Source organism: Lithobates pipiens, unplaced genomic scaffold (assembly GCF_037356315.1).
Source record: "Lithobates pipiens isolate NorthernLeopardFrog02 unplaced genomic scaffold, aLitPip1_a1.2 Scaffold_1, whole genome shotgun sequence".
Classification (NCBI taxonomy): domain Eukaryota; kingdom Metazoa; phylum Chordata; class Amphibia; order Anura; family Ranidae; genus Lithobates; species Lithobates pipiens.
In genome coordinates, this window is record NW_027507685.1 from 235,360,139 (window position 1) to 235,387,840 (window position 27,702).

At 43.7% G+C, this 27,702-nt stretch overlaps 1 protein-coding gene across 3 annotated transcripts in view; it reads right to left on the bottom strand.

Moving 5' to 3' along the window:
• Positions 1–1,542: 1,542 nt before the first annotated feature.
• DAXX (death domain associated protein) overlaps positions 1,543–27,702 on the bottom strand; it is a 60,941-nt gene continuing 34,781 nt past the window's right edge. For 2 of the 3 annotated variants that reach the window (XM_077484704.1, XM_077484703.1), the window contains exons 5-8: positions 25,932–26,079; positions 20,784–21,882; positions 7,605–7,740; positions 1,543–2,022 (exon numbers count right to left, since the gene is read on the bottom strand). In XM_077484704.1, coding sequence (XP_077340830.1) covers positions 1,969–2,022; positions 7,605–7,740; positions 20,784–21,882; positions 25,932–26,079 — 1,437 coding nt within the window. In that variant the 3' untranslated portion in view covers positions 1,543–1,968. The remainder of the gene's footprint in view (positions 2,023–7,604; positions 7,741–20,783; positions 21,883–25,931; positions 26,080–27,702) is intronic. The other variant, XM_077484705.1, reaches the window with a different exon arrangement.

The window sequence follows — 27,702 nt, forward strand, 5'->3', positions numbered from 1 at the left end:
AGGAATGTAAACATCCCTTGTAATAGGAATATGGCATGACAGGTCCTCTTTACAGTGAGATATGAGGTCAATAAGACCCTGCATCTCACCTCTAGGCTGGGAAGCCTGAAATAAAAAATAAAAAAAATGATTCTGGCTTTGATCGTACTGGCGAGTCGGTAGAAGCACCGGAGGGTTGCGGGAGGGACGTCCCCTCTCACCTCCTGTAAGAATGATCAAGCAGGAGAACAGCCGCTATGACCATTCTTATGGTGTAGGGAATCGCCGGCTGAAAAAGCCAATATCTGAATGATGACACCCATCATTCAGATATCCCTGCACAAAGTCAAGGACGTCATGATGGCCGGCGGGCGGGAAGTGGTTAAAATGCATTTTTTTTTTTAACACAAGGTTGTCCATTTATACAATATTTCTAACACATAGCATGTACACAGCAAAAATTACACCCCAAAATAGATTCTCCTACTCCTGAGTAGGACGATACCACATGTGTGAGACTTCCACAGCCTGGCCACATACAGAGGCCGAGTACAGCTGGGTATCTATATCTATATATCTATATCTATATATCTATATCTATATATCTATATCTATATATCTATATATATATATCTATATATATATATCTATATATATATATCTATATATATATATATATCTATATATATATATCTATATATATATATATATCTATATATCTATATATCTATATATATATATATATCTATATATCTATATATCTATATATCTATATATCTATATATATATATATATATATATATTTTTTTTTTTTTTTTTTTTTTTTTTTTTTTTGAGTTCCTACAGTCTGTTTTGCCCATAATGGTCCCCCTGTTTCCTTCTGGAGGGTATTCCTTCTATAGATGTGTTTGCGGAAATGGTCAGCATAGAATCTCACCTAAACTGAAAAACCGAGCATGTGGCCTAGCTTGCCGATGGCTGCTCTGCAGAATCCCCAACTGCAGTGGGGGCATAAACAGAAGAGGGAGAAAGAATAGCAGGATCAACCAGTTTTTTTGCAGAATAAAGAAAATGGAACCCATAGTGCCTGAGTATAAACAGCATGAAATACAGGATTTATTGATAGTTTTTAATGATGTGGGTTTAATGCACATTAAGAGCAGAGGATTCATGTAGCAATAACTTCCTGGAGTCCATCTGCCCTCAGCCAAGGCATAAAGGAGGGTGTGCTTAGCTGAAAAAGCCCCTCCTCCAGATGAAAGAAAAAAAAAAAAACATCAATGAAAACTCCTGGGATGCATGGCCTAGGCCAGAAAACAGGAACTTAAGAAATGTAAATGAAAAAAACAAACAAAAAACAAAACAGTTTAAAAACACAAGAAAATATAATATACCTTCCTATCTATTTACAAAGCTTCGCAACATAAGGATTACAAATATTTATAGTTTGAAAGTTTAGTTGCACTTTAATGATTATATTTTAGATCCCTGCCACTAGGACATGTGATCAGTACTCTTCAGTTCTATGCATCCTCCCAGCATAAAAATACAAGAGCCAGAGAATAATAAAATGAACATTTATTTCAAAGTTTTTTTGAGGTTTATATTTTTTTAAATTTTTTATTATAAAATAAGAATTAACCAGTGAGAGGCGATATTAAAAATACCCAGAGTAAAATAAAATACTCCAGGGTAAGACCTACTCACAGGTACACGATTGAAATTTGGCCTCTCCAGAAGATCTTATATTAACGCCCCAAAAGAAAGTCTGATCCACTGGACAACTCGTGCCCCCCCTCCCCCCCGCCCCCCCCCCCCCCCTGAGGTTCTGTAACACACTCATATCTACCAGGAGTCGTCCTCTGGACTCCCCACCTACCAAAACATATCCTACTTCCATATTAGTAACACTCTCTGCTATTCCGCTAATGTCCATCAGCTCCAAATATCACGCAGCCCGTTATGGTCCCAGATCTTCTCGCATTGGATTCAGTCGGACAAAACAATCACCTCGTCTGGGTCACACTGTGTGGCAGCATCAGTCTGGAGCAGGCGAGAGGAAAGGATGGGCAATGGTGGGTGGGGCATGTGAGGAAGGGGGACAGGAGAGAGATTGCGAAATAGAGAAAGGAAAAAAGGGAGATAGAAAAACATTCGGTGAGCAAAATGAGAACTTTACATGGGTAGCAATTTCAGGTTCTATACATATTTTTCTGGTTATGAATATATTAAATAAAAACGATGAAATCCCACATATGACCATTTGAGATCTACCAGCAAGTGGCGAGCTAAAGGATGGCATCTTTCTCCTGCTGTTCTGGACAGAAGATCCAAAGTGAAGTGAGATAAGAATACAGACAGCTGAATGAAAGAACACACACCCACACTGGGAGCTGTGCACACTTCCTATATATCAAGGAGTTTAAAGTTTAAGCAGCTCTCCCAGTTGTTATCTTGACATAGAATAACTTGGCCTACGTCATGGAGAATACGATAGGGGGACAGCTCGAACAGTTTAGCAAGAAACACTGGGAGGGATATTTATCAAGCAATTCCTCAAATACAATTTGTTGCAAATCAGGCTGCTCCTGTTCAGTCAAGTCTCTGTGACCAGATCAGCATGCATTTGCAACCTTGGCTTCTGTATTCCTGTGCAGCCAAGTGCAAAAGTTTGCAAAATCCTGAGACAGATCACTGACGTTAAAGCTGTACATGCTTTTTTTTTTTGCCTTCTTACCTGCTCTGTGCAATGGTTTAGCACAAAACAAGTCTGGGCTTCTGGTGCTCTTAGTCATTCCTGCCTTTCCGAGTAAATCACCCTAACTGCCCCCACCCCGCCAATTATCCCTCATTACAGGATTTGATTGACAGCAGAAAAAGCCATTGGCTCCTGCTGCTCTCACCGAGTCTAGTTAGGAGGAGAGGGAGAGAGCAGCGCAGGAGGGAGATTGGGCTCAGGTAAGTATTTAGGGGGGGGGGGGGGGGAGTAGCACCTAAAAGGTTTTTTTTTTACCTTAATGCAGAGAATTTAAGACCGCTTTTCAATCGAAACTGTCTCATATTAAGAAGTGGTCAGAGTCAGGTTTTAGTCTAGCACAGTGCAACCCTTACAGCAGCTAAGGGAGGAATTTATGCTTGTAACCTTGTAGAGCAGTGGTCTCGAAAATGTGGTCCTGGGGCCAGATGCAGCCCTTTGCTTGCACTTATCTGGCCTTTGAGGCATTATACCTGCCACCAACAATGGGGCACTATTCCTCCCTCCAACACCATTTCTCCCTCTAATACCAAAGACCAGGCATTGTTTACTCTCACTGGGTACAGTTCGGTCCCCCTGAAGTCTGCAGGACAGTAAACTGGCCCTTTCCTTGGAAAGTTTTGAGACCTCTGCTTTAGGGCAATGCCTTGATAAATGTTCCCCTAGCAGGGTTGACACCGCTCAGTCCACAGAAACGCTGCGTGTTGTCAGCCCACAACAAGAATAGGCAGCTGGGTGCACTTCTGGCAAATCAGCAGGTGTTCTTCTCTCCTTCCAGGACCTTTAAAATTGATAAAATGCGGGGAAATGTGCATGTATTGTAGAAATAAAGCGCATTTTTTTTCGGCCCAATATACAACATAACTTTTGTGGTTTGTAAAACTAGCTAAATATAAAAAAAAAAAAAAGTAAAAAAACTCAACCTAAAAACTACCAGTGCTGTTGGCTGACTGGAAAGATTTCCAGGATTTCATATATCTAGCATGAATCTAGCAGTAGCTTGTTGATATCAAAAAAATCTTCTAAGATCAGAGGACCGCAGTGGTGAAGAAAACCTCTCCACTCTCCTAAGCACACTAGCACAAAACGAGGAATGATGGTTGTAGGTGGGGTTATTCCGTGGTGTCCAATGCTTCTGTTTAGGGTTGCACTGATACTACTATCGGTGCTGATACAGAGTATTTGCACAAGAATCGGTACTCGTGCAAATGCACAGATACGTGAAACCGATACTTTCAGGGTCAGTTCTTTGAGCTATCAGTGGGGATGAACAAATGTTCCTCTGTTTAACTCCTTATTAAGCCTTAATTTACTCTAATAAGCCTTAAAGGGGTTGTAAAGGTATGCGTTTTTTTACCTTAATGCATAGGATCATCCGACAATACTGCCCCCCCTCCATTTTACTTACCTGAGCCCGTTCACCTGCTGCGTTTGCCCCCGATCTCCTGTTCGCCACTCAGCGTGGCCGCTAATTGGCTGGAGTGGATGGATTGGAAGCAGCGCAGCCATTGGCTCGCCCTGCTGTCAATCACATCCAATGACGCGGCACGCCGGGGGCCGAGTGATACAGTGAGCGGCTATAGCCAACAGCTGTATCATGGGAGCGCCCCCGCAAGAACTAACCACCATGCGAGAGAGCTCACAGGAACAGTGCTTAGTTCTTGCGGAGGGGAGGAGCTGAGACAGCTGCCGAGGGACCCCAGAACACCAGGATTGGGGCCACTCTGTGCAAAACGAGGTGCACAATGGAGGCAAGTATAACATACTTGTTATTTAAAAAAAAAAAAAAAAAAAATTACCTTTACAACCCCTTTAATTAACTCCCTGTTCTACTTTATTTTTTTTTGTTCACGTCTATTTTATAAACGATAAACAATTAAAACTTTTTTTTTGGTTGCTTTGTTAGTGAATATTTTCACACACACATATACACACATAATATATATATAACATTTACACATTAAAATTAAAAAAACAAAATCAATTCATTTGTAAAATGACTTTTCAATGCTTTGTACCATTGCTGACAGCTGAAGTGTAAACAAAACAAGGCAGGTATCGGTAATTGGTATTGTTTGGTACAAAAAAAAAAAAAAGAAAAAAAAAAAAAAAAGAAGAAAAAAAAAAAAGTGGTATTGGTGCATCCCTACTTTTGTTATTGTGCATTTCTCCTGTAGGCAGTATAATCCTAGTTTAAGAATTCTACAAAATTCCTGTGTTTTTTGTACTCACCGTAAAATCCTTTTCTCTGTAATTCACCGACTGACGCAGCTCCTCTCATTGGGTTGTTACGCCACCTTTAGGAGACGGCTAGGCATTACAGGTTATGAAAAAACACAGAACTTTTAGTTCCACCCAAGGGGCGGTCCCTTAGGCAACAACCCCCCAGCCTGCCATGCAACCATCAGTACGTCAACAAGCAGTACAACGTAAAGAAAATCAGGAGGGGCTAGTGCTGTGTCAGTCGGTGAATTACAGAGAAAAGGATTTTACCAGTACAAAAAATCCTATTTTCTCTTATATTCACCGACTGACACAGCTCCTCTCTTAGCCATTGGGACGTCCCCAAGCAGTGCCAAAACAAGGGGTGAGAAAATAGCATAAAAAAATTCATCCACCATGACAAGTGGGAACTAGTATGAACTTTATCCACAAAAAGATAGTGTATGGCAAAAACACCACAAAAAAAACAGAGTGCTCCTACATAGAGAGATCCTACCTTCCAACCGCACCAAAACTGCGGTAACAAATGCAACAGTGCATTAACAGAAAGGTACTGTATTTTTACCCAAAAACCATGAAATAAGGAAAAATAAATTGCATATGCGGCCAAAACAGGCATCAGCCGATGCACTGATATCTACCTTGTAAAACTTTGTAAAAGTGTGAACAGACGACCAAGTCGCCGCTTTACACACTTGAGCGACAGACGCTTGATGTCGGAAGGCCCAAAACTTTCCGACTGCCCTTGTGGAGTGGGCCGTGACCGGAAAGGGGGGCACCTGCCCTTTCAAGGCGTAGGTTTGCACTACAATCTGCTTGATTCACCTGGAAATGGTGGCCGACGAGACCGACATGCCTTTCTTTGGACCAGCCACTATAACAAACAGAGTCTGACTTCCGCAAGGGAGCCGTGGCAGAAAAATACACCCTCAGAGCCCGAACCACGTCCAGGGAATGGAGGGCCACCTCCTTAAGATGTGTCGGCTTAGGAGATAGAGATGGTAACACAATGTCCTCATTGATGTGAAACGCCGAGACCACCAAGAAGGTTGTGGACGCAATACCACCCTATCCTTGTGGATAACCAGATAGGGCGACCTGCAGGACAAGGCCGCCAGTTCCGAAACCCTCCTGGTCGATGTGATGGCCACTAGAAAGACCACTTTCTGGGAAAGTCAGAGGGATCTCTCTGATATTTTCAAAAGGCGGTTTTTGCAGCGCCGACAACACCAGATTCAGATCCCACTGAGGTAACGGTGGACGCACCGGAGGAACAACGTGCCGGACCCCTTGGACAAAAAGTACTCACTAGAGAGTGAGATGCCAGGGGTCGCTGAAAAAAAAGACAGCCAAAGCTGATATTTGTCCTTTAATGGTGCTCAAGGCCAATTTCTGGTCTATGCCTCGCTGAAGAAACAGCAGGATCCTGGATATAGAAAAGGAGCGCGGATGCCATCCTTTCTCCTCACACATGGAGATGTAAGCCTTCCAGGTATGATGATATATCTTCCGAGAAGAAGATTTCCGTGCTCTGAACATTGTTGGGATCACCAAGTCCGACAGACCCCGGTTCCTCAACACCTGGCTCTCAATAGCCATACCGTTAAAGCCAGCAATGGTAAAGCAGGATGGAGAATCGGACCTTGAGACAGAATGTCTTCTCGCAACAGCAGTCGCCAGGGGGAGTCTGCCACCAGGCGCACTAGGTCTGCGTACCAAGGACGCTGAGGCCAATCTGTATAAAGGACAAAATCACAGGGAAAATGGCCGCCAGTTACAGGAGAACATGCTGTTCCTTGCCCTCACCTAAGATGGCCGCTGAACACTGAAAACCATGAGGAACAGTGGCAGAAAATGGCGGTGATCAGCGCTGCAGGGATTACAGACACAGCCTCAACAGAGAAAAAACACACCGCTCAGTAGCCACATGCAGCATCCCCCACGGGGGTGGGGAGGATGGGGACAGGGAGAGAAGAGAGGGAGGCGAGGGACCCCCTCCCAGGGAATGCCCAGCTGCTCAGCCCCACCAAGGCAGGGGGAGCTGTACATAACAGTCCTGAAGAGCTGGGAGACATTCCATCACAGACCCACTCTCAGATCAGTACGGGGTGGCTGCTGGCCCGGCACACTGATGCAGACATCAGTAGCCCGGTCATATGTGCGCCCCGGAGCATAAAAGCTCACCGACCACCTCTGGAGCTGAGGTATGTCGTGGCCGGCCTAGTGCGTAGCTCTGACCTGAACAAGCTCGCTAGCAAGGCTGGGGAGACTACAAGGATAAGGGTATCCCGCCTGTCACCCAGCCGGCTGTTGATAGCAGATCACAGGATCTTTCATCTTGCGCAAAAAGCAAAGCTTCTGCAGAAAAAAAACACGGACCGATGGGCCCATCAGGGTTCCTAGGCCCTTCTCCTTCACTAGGCAAAATAAAACTGATGGCTGCATGGCAGGCTAGGAAGTTGTTACCTAAGGGACCGCCCCATGGGTGGAACTAAAAGTTCTGTGTTTTTTCATAACATGTAATACCTAGTCTTCTCCTAAAGGTGGCATAACAACACAATGGCTAAGAGAGGAGCTGTGTCAGTCGGTGAATATAAGAGAAAAATAAACAGTTTGTAATGTACATCTCTGTGCCTGTATTGCTCACCTTATTATGTCGGGATGGTGTCCTGTTCGGGGTCATCTGTGGGCTGCAGGTCACCATCAAGTCTAGTGTTATGTCGTGCTCATTGTCACTGCAAGGCTCGGAAGGGCTTGAGTAAGATGTATATGAACTGCTCACTCTGGAAAAAATAAATTGTATACATTGCTAAAAGTAATTATATACTGCAGACAAACATTGTGTACCTGCTTCTTGTAATCTGACTGCACTATTTTTACAATCCCTTATACACAGCAGCAAATAAATATGGCAGTGTGCTTTATTTTAAATTGATTGGGTCATGAGAAAAGTACTGGGAGATTGGGGTAGTGGGTATTGGGAGAGGTCAGCTATGGCAGCCCCCCCATACTTTTTCCCATCACTTAAGAGCGGACCATGCAAAACAATGAAGCATATACCTCCAGGTGACCCCCCCTCCCCTTGTAAAAATCTTCTGTGTCTCCTCTTTAATGCGAATATCTCAGTTATGCCTAAAGCTACTCTATTTTCATTTGGACCTACAGGTAAGTTTATAAGTCGGCTTTCCTGTAGGTAAAATAAATATCTCCTAGATGTGCACAGTTCCGAAGTCACTGGCGCATGCACTCTGAAGGAACGGCATATCCATGCCATGCCTTCAGAGCTGTGATGTCATCGCGGCTTGGCCACTGAAGCAGCCACAGCCTGTGACCCAAGAAGATAGACCAGGTGAAGATGGAAGCCTCTGCAGCGGTGACAGCTCACTGCTGGAGGGCTTTGTCTCAAGGCAAGTCTTTCATAATGTGCTAGTATGCAATGCATACTTGTGCACCGTGGCCCCATTCATGTCTACGTGGGTGCCGACCTCCACTAGACTGCTGGAGGCCATCATGAATACAGCAGTCCCATAGGAACGCAAGGGGCAATAGTGAAGTGGAGCCGGGCAGAGGTTCTCTCTGTAAAAAGTACTGCTTGATGTCGCACATTGCTGGATCAGAGAGGAAGGCGTTACCAGATGGGCTGCACGGCATGGTGAAAGGACAACTGCACCAAAAGGTGTAGCTGTCCTTTAAGATAGGCGCAATATACACTATATTGTTAAAAGTATTGGGACACCTGCCTTTACACACATGAACTTTAATAGCATCCCAGTCTTAGTCCGTAGGGTTCAAAATTGAGTTGGCTCACCCTTTGCAGCTAAAACAGCTTCAACTCGTCTGGGAAGGCCGTCCACAAGGTTTAGGAGTGTGTTTATGGGAATATTTGACCATTCTTCCAGAAGCGCATTTGTGAGGTCAGATACTGATGCTGGACGGGAAGGCCTGGCTCGCAGTTTCCGCTCAAATTCATCCTAAAGGTGTTCTATCGGGTTGAGGTCAGAACTCTGTGCAGGCCAGTCAAGCTCCTCCACCGCAAACGTGCTCATCCACTTTTTCTGGCCCTTGCTTTGTGCAGTGGCCCAAATCATTTGGTGGAGGGGGGATTATGGTGTGGGGTTATTTTTCAGGGGTTGGGCTTGGCCCCTTAGTTCCAGTTAAGAACTCCTAAGGTGTCAGCATACCAAGACATTTTGGACAATTTCATGCTCCCAACTTTGTGGGAACAGTTTGGGGATGGCCCCTTCCTGTTCCAACATGACTGCACACCAGTGCACAAAGTAAGGTCCATAAGGACATGGATGAGCAAGTTTGGGGTGAAGGAACTTGACTGACCTGCACCCGACTTCAACCCAATAGAACACCATTGGGATGAATTGGAGCGGAGACTGCGAGCCAGGCCTTCTCGTCCAACATCAGTGCCTGACCTCACAAATGCACTTCTGGAAGAATGGTCAATCATCCTCATAGACACATCTCCTAAACCTTGTGGACGGCCTTCCCAGAAGAGTTGAAGCTGTTATAGCTGCAAAGGGTGGGCCAAATCAATATTGAACCCTACACACTTTTTTCAATACAGTCTATGTCAAGGTAGTAAAATATGGAGTTACTCTTCCTTTTCCCATGATTTTTCTTTTTCCCCAAGCTTAGCCTTAGCCACCACATGAATGCAAACCAAAAGTCTATAAAAGATAATGCTGACATAACTGCTCCAGTGACAATTATAGATAATGTATCTTAAAGCGGTAGTAAACCCGCAGACTTTTTTTTTTTAAGACCTGCAAGGGAAAAGGCATAATGAGCTAGTATGCACCGCATACTAGCTTATTATGAAATACTCACCTTAGAACGAGCCCCCGACATCTCACCCGATCCATGCCGAGGGAGCCGACATGTTCCCTCGGCGTGTCTTCCGGGTATCGCGGCTCTGGTGCCGAGTGGCCGGAGCTGCGATATCGTCACTCCCGCGCACTGGAGATTTCTTTCCGCAAAGTCTGGTGTCTGCCGGGCTTTCAGCCAAAAATCCCGTGCGCATGCCCCGCTGCAGTCAGCGGCTCATTGTGAGGGGAATATCTCCTAAACCATACAGGTTTAGGAGATTTTTTTTTTTACCTACAGGTGAGCCTTACCTGTAGGTAAAAGTAAAAAAAAAAACCCTATACAACCACTTTAAACCTAAAATGCAGGAAGATATAAAAGACAAACACTCTAAGAAGCTAAAACACAGTAGGGAGTCTTTGCAAATACTTATTTCTAAAGCAAACACTGTTTTGCTTAGAGTTTAGCTTTAACACACCAGCGGGGTAGACTTGGTAAAGATCTGTTCACTCTACAAATTCTACCAATTTGGTTATATACGGATTCTGATGGGATAGTACAGGATGGGGCGGGTCACACACCACAGGCCGATACTAGGGGTACAACGGATCGTCACGGATCCGAACGGGTCACCCTGCGCGGATCGGCACACGCCACAATCCGCGGAGCGCTCCGTGGCCTTAGGAAAGGCCGTGGCTTTGGCCTAGCTCCGGAGCGGCAGCCATCTTGGTGCACCCGTCGGGCGTTTACAATGTGATCGCTCCGTTATCACTTGTAAACAAACCGGCGCGATGACGCAGTTTTCTCTCTCCCCTCTGTGTACAGATCTGTAAAGTGGAGGGGAGAGATCGGATGGCAGCAGTGCTGTGGGCTGGATCTGTAGTGCCCACAGCGCTGCTCTGTGACAATTACAGCCAATACTCAACTAATATTACAGTGGGGGAGATGACATGGATATTACAATATTACAGTGGGGGAGATGTATATTACAGCAAGGAGATTGTGGATATTACAGTGGGGACTATATGGTGGTGGAATTTTCACAGGTTTTTGCTGATCTGAAAAACGATCCGATCCGTGAGTTTTTTGATCCGTTGCACCCCTAGCCGATACCATATGAATTCACTCAAAATTTCCAAGAAACTGTGACAACAGTGTTTCCCGGCAGCCTCTGGCTTGAACCTTTTTCACCAACCTAGAAAAACATGCAAATCGGGATCTCACACCCCACCACACTGGGATTGCTTACAGCAGATTTGTTCCAGGGAAGATGCTTTTAAATGCTGAAGCAAAAGATCAGCCCCATCATCCAGCATTTTCAGGAGGAGGTTGGAAATGGTAGCCAACTTACTGAATACATGACAAGTTAAGCTTGAGTACCACAATCGTACTAAATAGTACACAACAAGGCACAGCAGGCTTAGCTGTAAAGGTCTCCTGGAGTAAAACAAGTACAGATAATCCCGCTGTGCCAATATCAAAAGCAATATTTGGTAATCTTGGAGATTCCTCAGCTTCCCTAAATCCCTCCCTCCTAATAGGAAGGGGTGGGCAAGCTGATGCCATTTCTCAAAAAATCATTTTTGTACTCGCTATAAAATCCTTTTCTTTACTTTGAAGTAGCTCAGTTATACTACACCAAAAAACTGAAGCAAAAAAAAAAAAAAAAAAAAAAAAAAAGGATAAGTACCTTTCCATCCGGCAGCCCTGGTGCTCCAAGCTTCCCCCAGAGAGATTCAACCCAGACCTCTCGGTACACGAGGGAGTGCGTCTGTTGGAAGCACCCAGCCCTTACCAGCGTGTTATGAACCCCTTTCATGTTGGCATTCTGTCTACTTCATCATATAATCTTAAAGTCTCAATACATCTCTCCTTCTCCATCTTCTTCCACTTTTCTACCCTTTATGCAAACATTGGTGTCCCCCAAACTGCCCGTGCTCCACCCTACAATAGACCTATAATCAAACCCCTGGACATTATATGTTGTCCTTTATTCATTTTTTTTTTTTAACCACTTCCCACCCGGCCAATGCACATATACGGCCAGGTGGGAGCCGTCTACTCCTGATAGGACGTTCAGGAACGTCCATCAGGAGGAGCGGGATCGCGTGCCCGCGCAGCGGCGCGATCCCGATGCGCCCGGGACACGGCGCATCTCAGATCGGCAGGAGGGCTCTGTGATTGGCCCTCCTGATCACATGACGGCCGTGTCCAATCACGGCCGTCATGTGATGTAAACAAACAGCCGGTTGCTAGGCAATCGGCTCCTCCTCTCCTCACACGGAAGTCATCGCTGAGGAGAGGAGAGCAGAACGCTGCAGCCGGCTGATGATCAGTGAGTATGGGCTGCTTTTTACAGCTTTTTACTCACTGATCTTCAGTGTAGTGTAAACACACAACACACCACACAGTACAAACACAGTCCCCACATATGTCTCCAAAACACACATGTCCACAAAAAATAAAAACATGTCCCCCACATATGTCCCACTAAAATCACTTGTCCCAATGATTATGTGCACACATATGTACGTGATAATTTGCGTACATATGTCCGTGATCACACAAACCAATTATTATACACTTAACTGAATTTTTTTTTACCAAAAACATGTAGCAGAATACATTTTGGCTTAAATTTATGACAATTTGATTTTATTGGATTTCTTTTAAAATAGAAAAAAGAAAATATTGTTTTTTTTCCAAATTTCCGCTTTTTTGCGCTTATATCGCAAAAAATAAAAAACGGAGTCGTGAATAAATAACACCAAAATAAAGCTCTATTTGTGCGAACAAAATGATAAAAATTTCATTTTGGTACAGTGTAGCATGACCGCGCAATTGTCATTGAAAGTGCGAGAGCGATGAAAGCTGAAAATTGGGCTGGGAAGGAAGGGGGCGAAAGTGCCCTGTATTGTAGTGGTTAAACTGCTGTATAATTTGATAAACACTTTGGATAATAGATGAATTCCTGCTATTCGCTTCTCCAGTGATCTCCACTTGCTTCCGGGTCATGCATGCCCTGCTGTGCAGTCTGAACGTAGGTCAGCTGCTCGGCACAGAATGTTTTGCATTTTCTGAATGAATGCAAAGTGTTCTGATTGGATGAGGTGGAGAGTGTGACCTCACGGCCCTGTCGCTCCACCTAGTCCAATCACAGAATGCTTTGCATTCATTGAGAGAATGCAAAGCATACTCCAAAATGGCACCCATGCCAAGTGGCCAACCTCCTAACTTCACAATGAAGAAGGGCACTTGCTCAGCAGAGTAGCGGTGTCTATTTTAGTGATTTCCTGGTTTCCAGAGGCATCGGCCAGGTATGGAATATACATAGGAATTCAAAGGATGAGTGACTACTAATACTTCAAAATTATGTGTAATAATAAAAAGCACCAAAAACATATCAATAGTGCTAGTGTAAACAATAAATGGCTGAAATCCATACGTGCAAAATACCACGTGTAAATAAATCAATCCAAGCTCATCAAAATTGTAAATGCAGAATAAATAGGTAAAAACAAACACACATATGGTATTTTGTACAAATGAATTTCAGCCATTTATTGCTCGTTTATGCTAGCGCTATTAATATATGTTTTTGGTGTTTTTAAAATACATTTTACACATAATTTTGGAGGTATTAGCACAGTCACATACGCATAATTGAATTTACATTTTTTTTTTGGACATTTTGTCTTTTAGTGGCAGCAGCGCTTATGGTATTGAGGTAATCCAATTGGCGCACACATTTTTTATGATATGTACATAGATATATTGATCCACACTGATCATACCTGGAACTCTTTAAGACCGCCCACCGCACAAATACTGTGGCATGTACCTGTACGTCGTTTCATGCAATAGATACTGAGGGCGCATGCACCCGAGTCCCGCCATGGGAGCGTGCGGGTCCAGTGGACTCTGTGCACCGGCTACCTATCGCTGCACAGAGAGAGAATGGGGATCGGCCTATTTAAACAAGATGGGACAACATGGAGATCTGCTGATCCTAGTGATCAGGATCTGTGTTTAACCTTTGATTACCCCTTAGTTTTAACCCCTTTTTTGCTGGTGTCCTTTATACATTGATCAGTGCATTTTTTTTAGTACCGATCGCTGTAATAATGTCAGTGGTCCCCAAAAAGTGTCACTTGGGGTCAGATTTGTCTGCATTCTCGCAGTCCCAAAAAAAATAAAATAAAAAAAAATAAAAAAAAAATAAAAAAAATCGCAGATCGCTGCCATTACCAGTAAAAACATAAAAAAATAAATAAAAAAGTCTATAAATCAATCCCCTATTTTGTAGACACTATAATTTTTGTGCAAACCAATCAATATACGCTTACTGCAATGTTTTTTTTTTTTTTTTTACCAAAAATATGTAGCAGAATACATATTGGCCTAAACTGATGAATACATTTTTATTTTGTATTATGTATTACATCAGAAAGTAAATTTTTTTTTTCAAAATTGGTCGTTCTTTTTTTTTGTTTATAGCGCAAAAAAAAAAAAAAAACACACGCGGAGGTAATCAAATAGCACCAAAAGAAAGCTCTATTTGTGGGGGGGGGGAGAAATTTTGTTTTGGTACAGCGTCGCACGACCACGCAATTTTTGTCAGTTAAAGCGACGCAGTGCCGTATTGCAAAAAATAAAAAAAAATGGCCTGGTCATTAAATCCTTCCGGGGCTGAAGTGGTTAAACCAAACCTTCCCTGGAAGTGAACAGAGTACATACTCTTGCTAGTAACAAAAATTATTAAGTGTACCATACCGCGCTATCGCCTCGAAAACCCTTAACTAAAAATGCGTGACAGCTGCAAACCAAGGTATTGTGTTCCCATAACTCAAAAAAGTGTAAATACGGAAGGCGAGGTTGGACCTAATATAGGTCTAACATTGAGGCGAGCGCAGTGGTGAACAGGCGTCGGGGATTGTTGCACATGCATGTGTGTTTTAACCACGTAGGGGGAAGGCTGCAGAAGATTGCAATTTAGGAGCACCGTGTTCAAAGAACTTTTGTTAGATATGAACTTTACTTTTGAAAAAATAAAAAATAAAAAACACTATTAATGGTCATTGGATAAACACCAAATATTATATATTAATATTTTGTTGCTTTACACTTTCAATCACTTTGGATAAGCGCAACCCATACTTAGTATTATACACACTCTGCTCTGATGAACACCATTCCGATTGTGGGAAATCTGGATGTATCCATTTCCCAGAGGATTTTAGCAGGAGTGTCCTGGGGTCCCCCGTAGCTCCCTGGTTTTTCCTACTGACCTACACCAATTACAGGATACACCAGTGACATGGAGGTCTGCAGGAGGAACTGGCGAGATCTGCGGGGGAACCCAAGAGACTAAGCCCTTGTACACACGATCGGAGATTCCGATGGAATGTGTCCGATCGGAGCGTTTTGTCGGATATTCCGACTGTGTGTGGTCTACATCGGACTGTTTCCGTCGGAATATCCGACGGACCAAATTTTCCAACTTGCCGGAAATATTTTACGACAAAATTCTCCAATCGGAATTCTCTACACATGATCTGAGTATGTTCGATCAGAGAATTTTGTCGTAAAATATTTCCGGCAAGTTGGAAAATTTGGTCCGACGGATATTCCGACGGAAACAGTCCGATGCAGACCACACAAAGTGCCACGCATGCTCAGATCAAATTCCTACATTAAAGCTATTGGCTACTAGCCTGAACGTAGTCCCATCGTAACGAAATTACGGCATCACGTTCTGAATGATTGGATTTTCCGACAACTTTGTCCGACCGTGTGTATGCAACAGTTTTGGACAAGATTTGGTTGTCGCAATCTCCGACCGTGTGTACAAGGGCTTACACTGCCTGAAGTTTCAGTTTTAGTGTCAACTTCAGAAGAGGATGTTTTTTGGGATCGGCGTGGCATTGTGCAGCAACAAAAAAGTTAATATGTACCCTTACCCTTCACAGATAAGACTTGTCTTTAAAAAGTGGATGTAAACCGTGTTACACCACTTTTACCTACAGGTAAGCCTATAATAAGACTTACCTGTAGGTACCGTCACCATCTCCTAAACTTGCACTGCTTAGAAGATATGCACTTTATCTGCATGTACTGATGATGTTGGCACCTGTAGATACAGTGAATATCTCCTAAGCACACAAAAGTAATGGCTGGCTTGTGCAGTTTCTTCAGGAGCAGAGCCATGACCAGTGGCTCCCACACGTGTGTGATGTCATCGCGGCTTCCGGCCAATCACAGCGCCAGAGCACGCGTACCCTGAAAGAACTCCAGGGAGACATGTCACAAGTCACAGCGATGTGCGGGGACCGCTGCAATAGCTTCGCTCTAAGGTACGTTTTTCATAATGAGCTAGTATGCAATGCATACTAGCTCATTATGCCTGTCTTGCAGTTTTTTTCCCCAGAGTTTACAACCACTTTAAGTGGTTAAACTGACCTGATTTACAGACCAAAGTTTGCCCCTTTGATCTAAAAGAACTAAACGTTACAATGTTCTCTGCTATGTTGTGATAAACTTGGCAGTTTATTTTTTTATGAAAGCTGTCAGCAGTGAGCAGAGAACTCTGTACTGAATCGTGGAAATGCTGTATTGAGATCGTGAGGGGGGTTGAATCTCCATCTTGATTCTTTAACAATTAATTGTGCAGCTTTATTAGCAAGTGTGATACCAGTTTAGGGAAGGCCCTTTTCTTTTCCAGCATGACTGTCCCCGTGTACAAAACCAGCTGGATAAAGACTTGGCTGGATTAAATTTTAGAGCACATACAATATATTCTACTATAATTTTGGTAAAATATTAAAGACGTTGTTTGATTACTGTGAGCAGCACCAAAAACAGGAGGTAAAAACCTATCCTGTTGTCCCAGAACATGTGGTGCAGGCTTATCCGGATACCAATCCAGGGTTAGTGAATGTAAAGAGGAAAAGGTCGCCGCGTCTCCAGATCATTATAAAGTCCAGGTGGGAAGGGCAAAATGTATCGTGGTGTGTGGTGAAGACGTAGGCTGAGACTGGCTGAGCAGGCTGAGACTGCTCAGGAGCATCTGCAATCCTTTCCTCTTTACAAAGATGATGTTGTGTTGAGTGTCAAGACTTAAAATTGTGCTATCACAAGGGATAGCTTTGGCCAGGTGACAGGCACTCTTTACAGAGAAATCTCGCTTTCAGGTTCATTGGCCACAGAGGAGATTGAGTAACGGAAGTTTCATCCAACATCTCTGTGTGAAGCCATCTCAGCTGCTTGCCAAGGTCCTGGGCTCCCTGGAGGACCAGGAAACCCCAGGAACCACCATAGGCACTGGAGGCCGTTAAAAGCACTGTGAACGTGATTGAGCGGCTGTAAAGTGGCTGCAACCATGATCTTGTAATAACTGCTTGCTTACATAGGTCAGCAAGTGGTTAAAGATTCTTGGCCATTCCATTCCAAAGCCACGGACATTATTTAGAAGTTGCGCCACCCTGTGATGTCAGGAGCTAATTGCTAACCACGCCTTCTCATTCAACATCAGTAAAACAAAACATAGGAACCAATAGGTTCCAAACCAGAGCAAATCAATGACCAAAAAAAAACTACAATAAAGAGCTACATGTTGTAAAGCGTAAAAAAACAACTAGAACGTGAAAAGAAACAAAGGAACCCCATTCTTATATCATAAATGACATATCACCATATTCATTTGAATCATAAAAAAAATACATAAAAATTGTGAAGTCCATGTTGGGTCGTGTTTCAGATACGTAATTTCCAGTCGGCTGGCAAGCAGGTGGAGCGCTAACCGGCGATTCCTATATAATACATGCTGATCCCCGTCTTCTTTTGATGCAAGTGCAATACAACCTTCTTTTTTAAATGAATGAGTTGACTTACTGCACCGTGAGCGTTCTTTCCTCTCCCTCTCTATACGGCAAAACTGGAGCTTTGAATAAGCCATCTATATGTTGTAAATATATTGAATGGGTGACAGCAGCGGTTTGGATTCATTCTGTGACCTCACGTATGACATCTCGGATTTTCTCATATGCCAATTTAACACCCTGTAATAGGGGTCAATTAAGGCCCCTTCCACACTTGTGCAACTTGCCCTACGACTTGCTACTGCAAGTACCCCATGAATTTCAAATCAGTACCATTCATATCTGTGCGACTTCAAAGTAGTCCCTGCACTACTTTGGCCTGACTGATGAGACTTGAGGTCCATAGACCTCAACATTACACAGGCAATGCTTCAAGTCGTGTCAAAATAACATCAATTTGCGGCAAAATCGCACGACTTTCAGGTCGCACAAATGTGAAAAGGGGCCTAAGTCTGGTGAGTGCACTGTGCGTCTGCATGGGGGTGGAGAGGAACCTTTCCTATACTCCCTGAGGACGTTATACACTTATAGGTTCTATACACGGACTCCACAATTTTTATGTCTTTTTTACAATTCAAAGGAAGATGCATTTGTTTATTCACTAAGGTGATATGTAATTTATGATATAAGAGCGTGGTTTCTTTTCATTTAAAGTGGTTGTAAACCCTTACAAACCACTTTGATCTACAGGTAAGCCTAGATTAAGGCTTACCTGTAGGTCCAAGAAATATCTCCCAAACCTATACAGTTTAGGAGATATTTGCCCGAAGACGGGCACCGCTGTCTACGCAGCACACGGGCGCACTGAGCGTGGCATCCTCGATAACGAAGATGCCGCGCGTGTCGGCTCCCGTGCGCATGCGTGGGAGTGACGTCATCGCGGCTTCGCCGAATGACAGCTGCGGAGCTGCGAGACCCCACCAACAAGATGGATGCTCCGGACTACAGGGGACATCTGTGACATCGCTGGCTCCTGTGTCAGGTAAGCGACACATAATGGATTACTTTGTGATGCATAGTAGTCCATTATGCTTTGCCTTTGCAGGGAATGAAAGAGGAAGTAAACTCATCAGGGTTTACTTCCTCTTTAACAACATTACCTAAACTGAAAAGATCTTTTGGATGAATATACACAAATCCCCAAAGAAACTCTACAAAATCATGTAGAAAGACTTTCCAAAAAGAGTGGAGGTTTATTATTAATGCCCATGATTTTGGAATGGGATGTCCAACAAGTTGGTATAGGTGCGATGTCCACAAAAAACGTTTTACCGTTTAGGCTCAGCACCGGTTTTCAGAGATTGGACACAGTGACCATGTAAAGCTTAGGATGCCGCTCCAGGTTACCATCTCAAGACTCTAGTTGTGTGGAGAAAGCCCGTCCCAGCTCTAAGTGAACACTCTGGGGGGAAAACGGAACCAAAATCTGCACACAAAGTATAGGACCAATGAAATCCGCTTCAGCCCAGCTTAATCCAGGCCACCCCCAGATGTGTTTTGCCCCACCAACAGGGCTTAAGTCATGGAGACTGGACACCAGTATCGCTGCTCCAGATACCAAGGAGTAATTTCTGCTAAAGGTCGGTTTCATAAACATGCATGCTCGTGTCAGACAGTTGTCCATGCTCATACAATAGTGGAGAATTTCCCTAAAGAGGTTTTAACAGCAATTTGCCAAATCAGTCATACAGCATCATCTCTACCATTCAGGAGCAGCCTTGTATTTTTTTTTTTATTAATATAAGGCATTCTCTGGGTAAAGTGGGGAGGCAGGGGGATGACACCACAATCCCCACCTCAGATAGAGAAAGCCTTGTATTCACGGATATAAAAACGATGCTGTTTGAATGGTGAAGATGCCATTTGACAGAAGCATTTGGTTGCTGGAGCAGAAAGGAAATGTCTCCAGGTTGTGCAGGAAGACAGCACAGCTTCCTTTATGTAACACAAGCTACTACCGTGTATTACAGGGATCTTCAAACTACGGCCCTCCATCTGCTGCCGAACTACAAGTTCCATGAGGCATTGTAAAATTCTGACATTCACAGATATAATGAAAAAAACCAAAAGAACTCTGGACAGCCGCACTCCGGATCAGGTAAAATAGATTGTGCCTTTATTGATTCCACTAAAAAAACCTTCACATCATGCGATTTCGCATGATGTGAAGGTTTTTTTAGTGGAATCAATAAAGGCACAATCTATTTTACCTGATCCGGAGTGCGGCTGTCCAGAGTTCTTTTGGTTTTTTCATTTGGCTAGTGCAATTAGCCTGGAGCGGTGGATCCCTCTTTTTATTCACAGACAACTAGGCATGATGGGAATTGTAGTTCCTGAACAACTGGAGGGCCGTAGTTTGAAAACCCCTGCTGTATTTCATCATCAGTAGCCAAGACCATTGTGTAAAAAGGTAAGCAAGCTGGAGCACACAAACTATTTAAAGTGAAAATAAACCCAGAGTTCTGGTTAGGATCGATCCGAGATTTGTTTTCTCAGCAAAATTTCAGTTTCTCATTGAGAACAATGCCTTAGTCAGAGTTTTGTTTTGCTGCTGTGGCATTCTTCCCCCTTCCCATAATGTAAGCAGCTCCACACTATCACCCAATTACAGTCTCCTACAATGTACGCCAGCCCCCTCAATACCCCCCCCCCACTTTCATCCTTGCAATGATAGCTAGACCCCCCCCCACTATCGTGCAATTCCCCCTCCCTTAGGTGATGGTGGGTGGGGCTGGCTGATATTACAGGAGGAAAGATTGGGTAATATTGAGGGAGGGGGCCCCACCCATCATCGTCTAATCCCCCCTCCTGCAAAGTCAGCCATCAGCCCCCCAACACCACCCTTTTCTCTTGGGTAGGCCCCCCCCCCCCCACACTGCACTCTCCTCTTCCTCCCTTTCTCTCTCCACCCACCTATCCTGTACTCCCACCATTTCCCATCACCTGTGCTCATTGCCTTTTATTCCTCCACATAACCTCATAATGGTCGAACATGTAGAAGACATGACTAAAATACAGCACAGCATCTACTTCCTCTAGCCCTCTCCTTCACACCATTAGCACTAATAACAGCCAAATGACAGCCAAATGACAGGTGCCCTCCTGTTCTAAGGCAGTAATTTCCAAATGCTCACCTGCTCAGTTTTGCAACATTGAGTTTTTGTTCTTTGCCGTTTTCTTCAGCCTTGTACTTTGCCACTCCATTGCCAGTCCATAACTGTGAGGTGTTCTTTCTTTTCCTCCTGTTGGAACCAACTTCTTCACATTTCATTGTCAAACCAGTCTCTGTAGGGGCGCTCAGGTCTCTTTTCCGTTTTAAGCGATTTATGGGAGTGGCTGACACAACCATGGCCTTGTGGACTCCATTGCTGGTATCACTGCATGTGCTGTTTTTCGAACTATCCAAGTGCACCACATCTGAGTTTTTATCTGAAGACTGACTGTGACTGAATGCAATCTTGCGTACGGGGTCCCATCGCTCTCCAGGAGTATCTACACAGACCAGCTTCCCGTTCCTGCTCTGCTCCTCAGTCCTTGGCATGCCCCCAAAACGTAACTTTTTGTTGTTTAGATGCGTGAAGCGTTCTTGCTCACTTCGCACAGGTGACTCTGTTTTGATAGACTTGTGAGCAAGACTGCCTGCAATTTTGTCAATGCATTTGCCCAAACGGCTGAACTTTCCCTCTTTTCCCCTTATCGTTGGAGTCTTGGTATCCTTTTCTAAATTTTGTGTGTCTGTACACTGCTCTTTGCTAGAAGGCGTTTTTGCCTCCACATAAGGCACATTTACTTCCTCTGTGTTTTTTTTATTCCCCCAAACAAAGTCCTCTTCAACGACGCTCATATCCAACTGCTCTGCGTTGCGACTTTCAGAAACTGCCTCCTCAGAAGTCACACCTGAGGTTGCATTGCCCTTTTCTTGCTCAGCGTGATCCTCCTGTGACTGGTTGACCACTTGAGTATCATTGCTAAGACAAGGAGAGGCAGGATCAGCTGTCTCCACCTCTAGCTCTAAGCTTATATTCTGATCTTCCTTCTCAGCTGAGAGAGATGTAGAACCCGAAGACAAATCCTGGTCTTCATCCTTATCTGTATCCTCATCTCCATCCTGATCAGAATCATCACTCTCTTCATTCTCCCCCTCCTCCTTACTAGCAGGAGAAGAGTTCTGGTGATCGGAGGTCTCCTCCATCTTTTGGTCGGTTTCATTTGCGTAGTCAACAGTCATGTCTTCTAAATTAAAGTGGAAGAAAAAAATATATATTAAATGGGAATTCTATCTTATATACACTACATGACTAAATTTATGTGGACACCCCTCCAAACTACTGAGTTTATATTTGCTTCAAAGTGTGGCATTGGACATGCGTTAATAAATCATTGTGAATGGCATTCAAAGCACCTGCCACTAAATAAAATGGTTAGCTTACAGTCCTTCACACATTGTGTTTGCTGTACTTCAAAAATTATACATCTTTTTTTGCTGCTTCAAAGCTTGTCAAAAGCCTCCATAAAAATCTATGACAACACTCAATTACAGCACCTGAAGGTTTTGAGGGGGCTTTTATTCAGCATTGGCTTCACTTTGGTTTGGCGGTATTACAAGTATGAGATATCCCAGGATGCAACCAACAAGCAAACTGGAAAGACATCAGCAGCAGTCACTTCCAGTTCACGTGTTCTGGGAGTGTCTGGTGCAGATGTCACATCTGCTGTGCAGCATAGAGCAGTGCAGCATAGAGCAGAAGGAAGGTGAGCGGGGTCCAGACTGAAGCATTTAGCAGGTGGCGCATATAGTTCACAACAAGGGAGCACTACAGCAGAAGGTAAGTGGGACCAGAGAGAGAGAGAAGACCAAGACTGCTTTCACACTGGGGCGGGAGGGCATTGACGGTAAAACGCCGCTAGTTTTAGCGGAACTTTACCGTCATTTTAGTGGTTCTATTCGGCCAAAGGGACAAATGCACCCGTTTAGCGCCGCTGCCGAGGCGCTTTGCAGTGGTGCCCATTTATTTCAATGGGCAGGAGTGGTGGAGGAGAGGTGTATTCACCATTCCTTCACTGCCCCAAAGATGCTGCTTGCAGGACTTTTTTTTTTTTTTTTTAACGTCGCCCCAGTGTGAAATCACTCTGGCTTTCACACTGGGCCTCACTGCAGGGGAGGTGCTTTTCAGGCACTATTTTTTGCCCAAAAGCACCTGAAAAATGCCCCAGTGTGAAAGGGGTCTTAGTGGCAGAGGATCAGCAGAGCTGGGGGACCAGAGCAAGAGAAACTAGCAGATGTCACATGTGGTGAGCAGTGTAGGAGCAATATAGTGGAAGGTAAGTGGGGACTTCAAATTCTCTTTCCGCTCAATGGGCTCAAATTCCTTTAGACAACCCCAAAATCTTGCAGAAGGAATTCCCATAAGAGTTTGTTATAGCCATAAAGAAGGGGAAACCTTAAACTGCCCAAGGGTTCAGAATGAGATGTCCTACAAGTTCATACAAGACTGTAGTGGTCAGGGGTCCACAAATGTTTGGCCACATGGTTTGTTTTAAAGTGGGGAGTGGGCATCTCTTACAAATCAGTACCAAAATAATATTTAATCAGATAAATATGATGCTCATGTCCTATTGGTTCTCTAATACACAAAACCACCTTTAAAGTGGAAGTTTAGCTAAAAAAGAAAAAAAGAAAAAAACTTCTCCTTACAGCTTTAGTGACCCAACTTATCAGTAATGAAGGATGTATCACACCATGTAGGTTGCTGGGTTCTGCTGAGATCTTTTGTGCAAGAATACCATTCCTCTATCTGTCGAATCTCTCGGCAGGGACCAGTTTCCTCCCCCCCCCTCTCAATCATGGAGAAAATCCTGTAAATGGTTTACACTGTATGTACTACGATCTTTGAATGGGGCGGGCCAAACGAATGACAAGGTTCCCTATTTCTATGCACAGCTTGTGTTACATGCAGTGTGGACAATGCATAGGATTTTCTCAATAGAGGGGAGGAGGTGGACAGATCCCCATCTGAATATCCTTCTATTGAATTCAGCCGACAGACCTGAACCTATTAACTACTGCACCCCGCTAGAAGTTCAAAGACAGTAAGAGAACCAGCAAACCGAAAAAAATAAAAAGTAGTTTTTGTTTTTTTATTTGCTAAATTTTATAAAACAGATCCAAGTCATTTTTTTCCTTCACTGATGTGTGCTGATGAGGCTGCACTGATGGGCACTGTTGGGGGCGGCACTGATGAGGCTGTACTGATGGGCATTGTTGGGGCTACACGGGTAATCAAGACACTTACGATTAGTGTAACTGTCCCCTTGCCACATTTGCCAATTACCAGCTCTCCTCACGCTGTAACAGCACGAGGAAAGGAATGCTGAAAACCAACAGATTTGTTTACGTGTGATCAGCTGTGATTGGGCACAGCTAATCATGTGGTAAAGAGCCGCTGTAATTGGTCCTTTACCCCGATCTGTGATCATCTGTAAACCTGCAATCAGAGAGCACGCTGGATGCACGCCGCAGAGGGTGTGGTTCTGGGAGGATGTTCATGGACGCCCTACCAGGACTGGATGACCACGCTGTAGCCGTCTTTTGGCTATAGCGCGGTCAGGAAGCGATTTAAAGACCGCAGTCTTAACTCACAACAGGTCCCTTTACACAATATATATTACACATTGGAAGAACTCCCAAGCATGACACATATATATATATATATATATATATATATATATATATATATATATATATATATATATATATATATATATATATATATATATATATATATATATATATGCACCATATTTGATGTGATCAAGACGACTACAGATCCCAGCATGACCGGTGGTATATTCTAATGGAAAAGAATAACAGCCCCCTTCCTCCCAGGCTGCCAGACATCTACAAAACCCCCTCAAAATTTAATGGACCATTAACTTTTTTTAAAGCAGAACTCTACTCCTCCTTCACCCCAGTGCTGCAGTGCCCTGGAGCTGCCTGCCTGCCACTGACATCTTTGGGCCACCTGGTACTGAATTTCGGGTGTTTAACACATGGCTGTGCAGAGATTTCACTCCTACGTGAAGTTCATTGACATTGCCGAAATTGGGACAGCAGCATTGTTAATCTAGGCAAGGGTTTAACAACTAGGGTTCCTCCAAAGTTTGTTAGGGGTGCCTTGAACAATTTCTGCCTCTCAGATAAGTTCACACTGACACCATTGATCTTTTTAGCCATCTATAAAGGGGGCCATTCTTCCCAATGACCACAAATGCAAAGAGCATTCTTCCCACGGACCATCACACTAATGTAGCACGAGTTGTAGATATAGTCACTTTTAACAGGGGTCCCCGTAGATCGGAAAGTTATTGCAAAGGTTCCTCTGTGTTAATAAGGTTGAGAAAGGCTGCTCTCAGAGAAGGGTAGTACTAGCAGATTTTAGCCCCGTTGACACTGAATTCAGCTTTGCAAAAGTGCGACTTCATTGCAACTTGGCTGACATCTGTGCGACTTCATGCACAGATGTACATGCAAGTCGCACCAGAAATCGCCCAAAATAGTGCGGCAACGATTTGAACACTTCCACTGCCGTCAATAGGGTTGTGACTTGTCATGCGATTTGGACCTGTCAAATTGCATGACAAGTCCCACCTGTGTGAACAGGAGCCAAGATGCAGAAGTAAATTGAAGCTGAACTCCAGATAATACTTTGTAAGCAGTTGTAGCAAAGGTTTTTTTTTTTCCTTGGGATAAAAGGTTTTACATAAAGCTGACCATTGTAAGCACCACCGTCAGTATTAAAGCAGAACTAAAGTCAGAGAGATTAATTTCTCCAAACGTCCCTCCCTGGAATCTTCTACTGTGTGCCAGTTTTCAGGCCTCTTCAATGGACGGCGCTGAATGGCGACTCTCCTGCGCATGCACTAGTCATCCAAGCACACAGGATTGGGACAGTCGTCACAAGCTGAGCATGCGCAGCTCAGCTTACACTCGGGGGTTTGTTGTGATTTGGCAGGTAGCGATAATTTGTTGCTGAAGAGACATTGCATTAAAAAGCCTACCCGAGTTTAGTTCTGCTTCTGATTTGTCTCAATCAACTAACTGACTTTTACAGGATAGCATGTCCTGTTGAAAATGAATAGTATTTTCTGGCCAGATCACCAGGTGAAAATAAAGGAAAGCCTTAAGAAAACAAACGCAGCCACTACATCTAAGGATTGGCATACTGCAATATAATAAAAATGTTTACATTTGGCTTTATTACAGCTTTAAATTCTCCACTGACCTTCATTTTCATCATCAGCCGCCTCCTGACTCTGTCTAATCTCTTCCTCAATATCCACATCCGATTCCTCCGACTCTTCATCCTCATCTTCCTCTTCCCCAGATTCACGTGAACTGTGAGATTGTGCTCTTCTGCTTCTTGGAGAATCCTGCAACCCACCCAAACCATTACTGGAATAGTAATAACAATCAGAGAGACATAAATCAAAGCAAACAGAAAAAAAAAACATCTTGAGTATTTATTCAATCTTACCAACTATGTAACAAAAACATATAGATTGGCCTCTCAAATTGAAAACATTTTGATCCTGCTTGCGTGCCGCCAGAAATTTTGGGGCCCTTATACAGCTTTAGGCTTGTTGGCCCCCCCCCCCCCCCCAGCCTGATCACCAACATTACCCAGAGTCTAATGCCAGCCATACACGGTTTGAATTTCGAAAGAATTTTCTTTCAAAAATCGTATCTAAGAATTTTCGTATGAATTTCGCACCATTAGTGGGGCTGCAGCAACAGCCGATTTTCGTGCGGAAATAAAATTTGAGGAATCGGACATGTTGGAAATTTTTTGAAAAACGAACGATTTTCTAATCAATGATGGGAGAATCGTGCGAGAAACGCAAGAAAATGTAGGAAGATAAAAGAAAATTTACGGAGAGAAAAGAATATTCCTGGCCAAGAAAATTCTTTTCTGTAGCAACATGAGGTAAAATTGAAGGCTTGGTCGGCCGAATTTCGAAAATCAATGGTGGCATCATCGGATCTAAAAAAAAAAAAAAAAACGAATTTTCTGATTTTGAAAAGAAAATTCGTTCGAAATTCGACCGTGTATGGCCTGCATAAGACCCCTTTCACACTGGTGCGTTTTTTTGGCTAAAAATAGCGCCTGTAAAGCGCCTCCCTTGCAGCCCTCACACTGGGGCGATGCACTTGCAAGAGGGTAAGAAAAGTCCTGCAAGCAGCATCTTTCAGGCGGTGCGGGAGCACTGTATACACTAGGGCTGCAACTAACAAATATTCTCATAATCGATTAGTTGGCCGATTATTTTTTTCGATTAATCGGTTAATAACCTTAAAAAAATAAAATAAAAGTGGGTCATTTATGTTCATTCTCAACCACAGGGACAGGAAAATTTGGAAATACAAAACTTCTTAGTCAAAGGAATTTTCAGACACTTTATGTGGTTTTTCATTCAGAAATGACATTCATTTTAAAAACAGAATGTTAAAAACAAGTGAAAATTTCAAACAAAACTCTTTCATTTAGCGAATGTACAAAGATTTTTCGGCAGAATTTTCTCATCTGAAAATTGATCGGTGTGGCCAGCATAAGGCTCGGTACACACCTATGCAGTTTGCTTTTGATCGGTTTCTACAGTGCTTTTTGCTGTGTGTTTTGATTTTTGCGCAAGTGATTTTACTGTAATTTGCATTTTCTTTGGGTAGATTCAAAAACACAAATTGCTGAAAAAACGCATTACACGCTTTTCTGCAGCTTCTCCATTGAAATATATTGAACCAATAAAGCACCATTTTGCGTTACAAGTCCCTGACCCTTTCAGATGTGAACGTGCCTGCTTGTAATCTGTCAAAGAGAGACAGGGACTCAGGCTTACCACTGAAGATCTACAAGCTGGCTCCTTGCTCCTGCTGCATGTCTTTGCAAGATGCAGGCTGTGTCTTCGCCCCCACCCTGGATGCCAGCTGATAATTGGTCCCCTGTCCTCCATGGGGTGGAGATCTCTGCAACTCAAGTCTGACTCCAGACTGTGTCC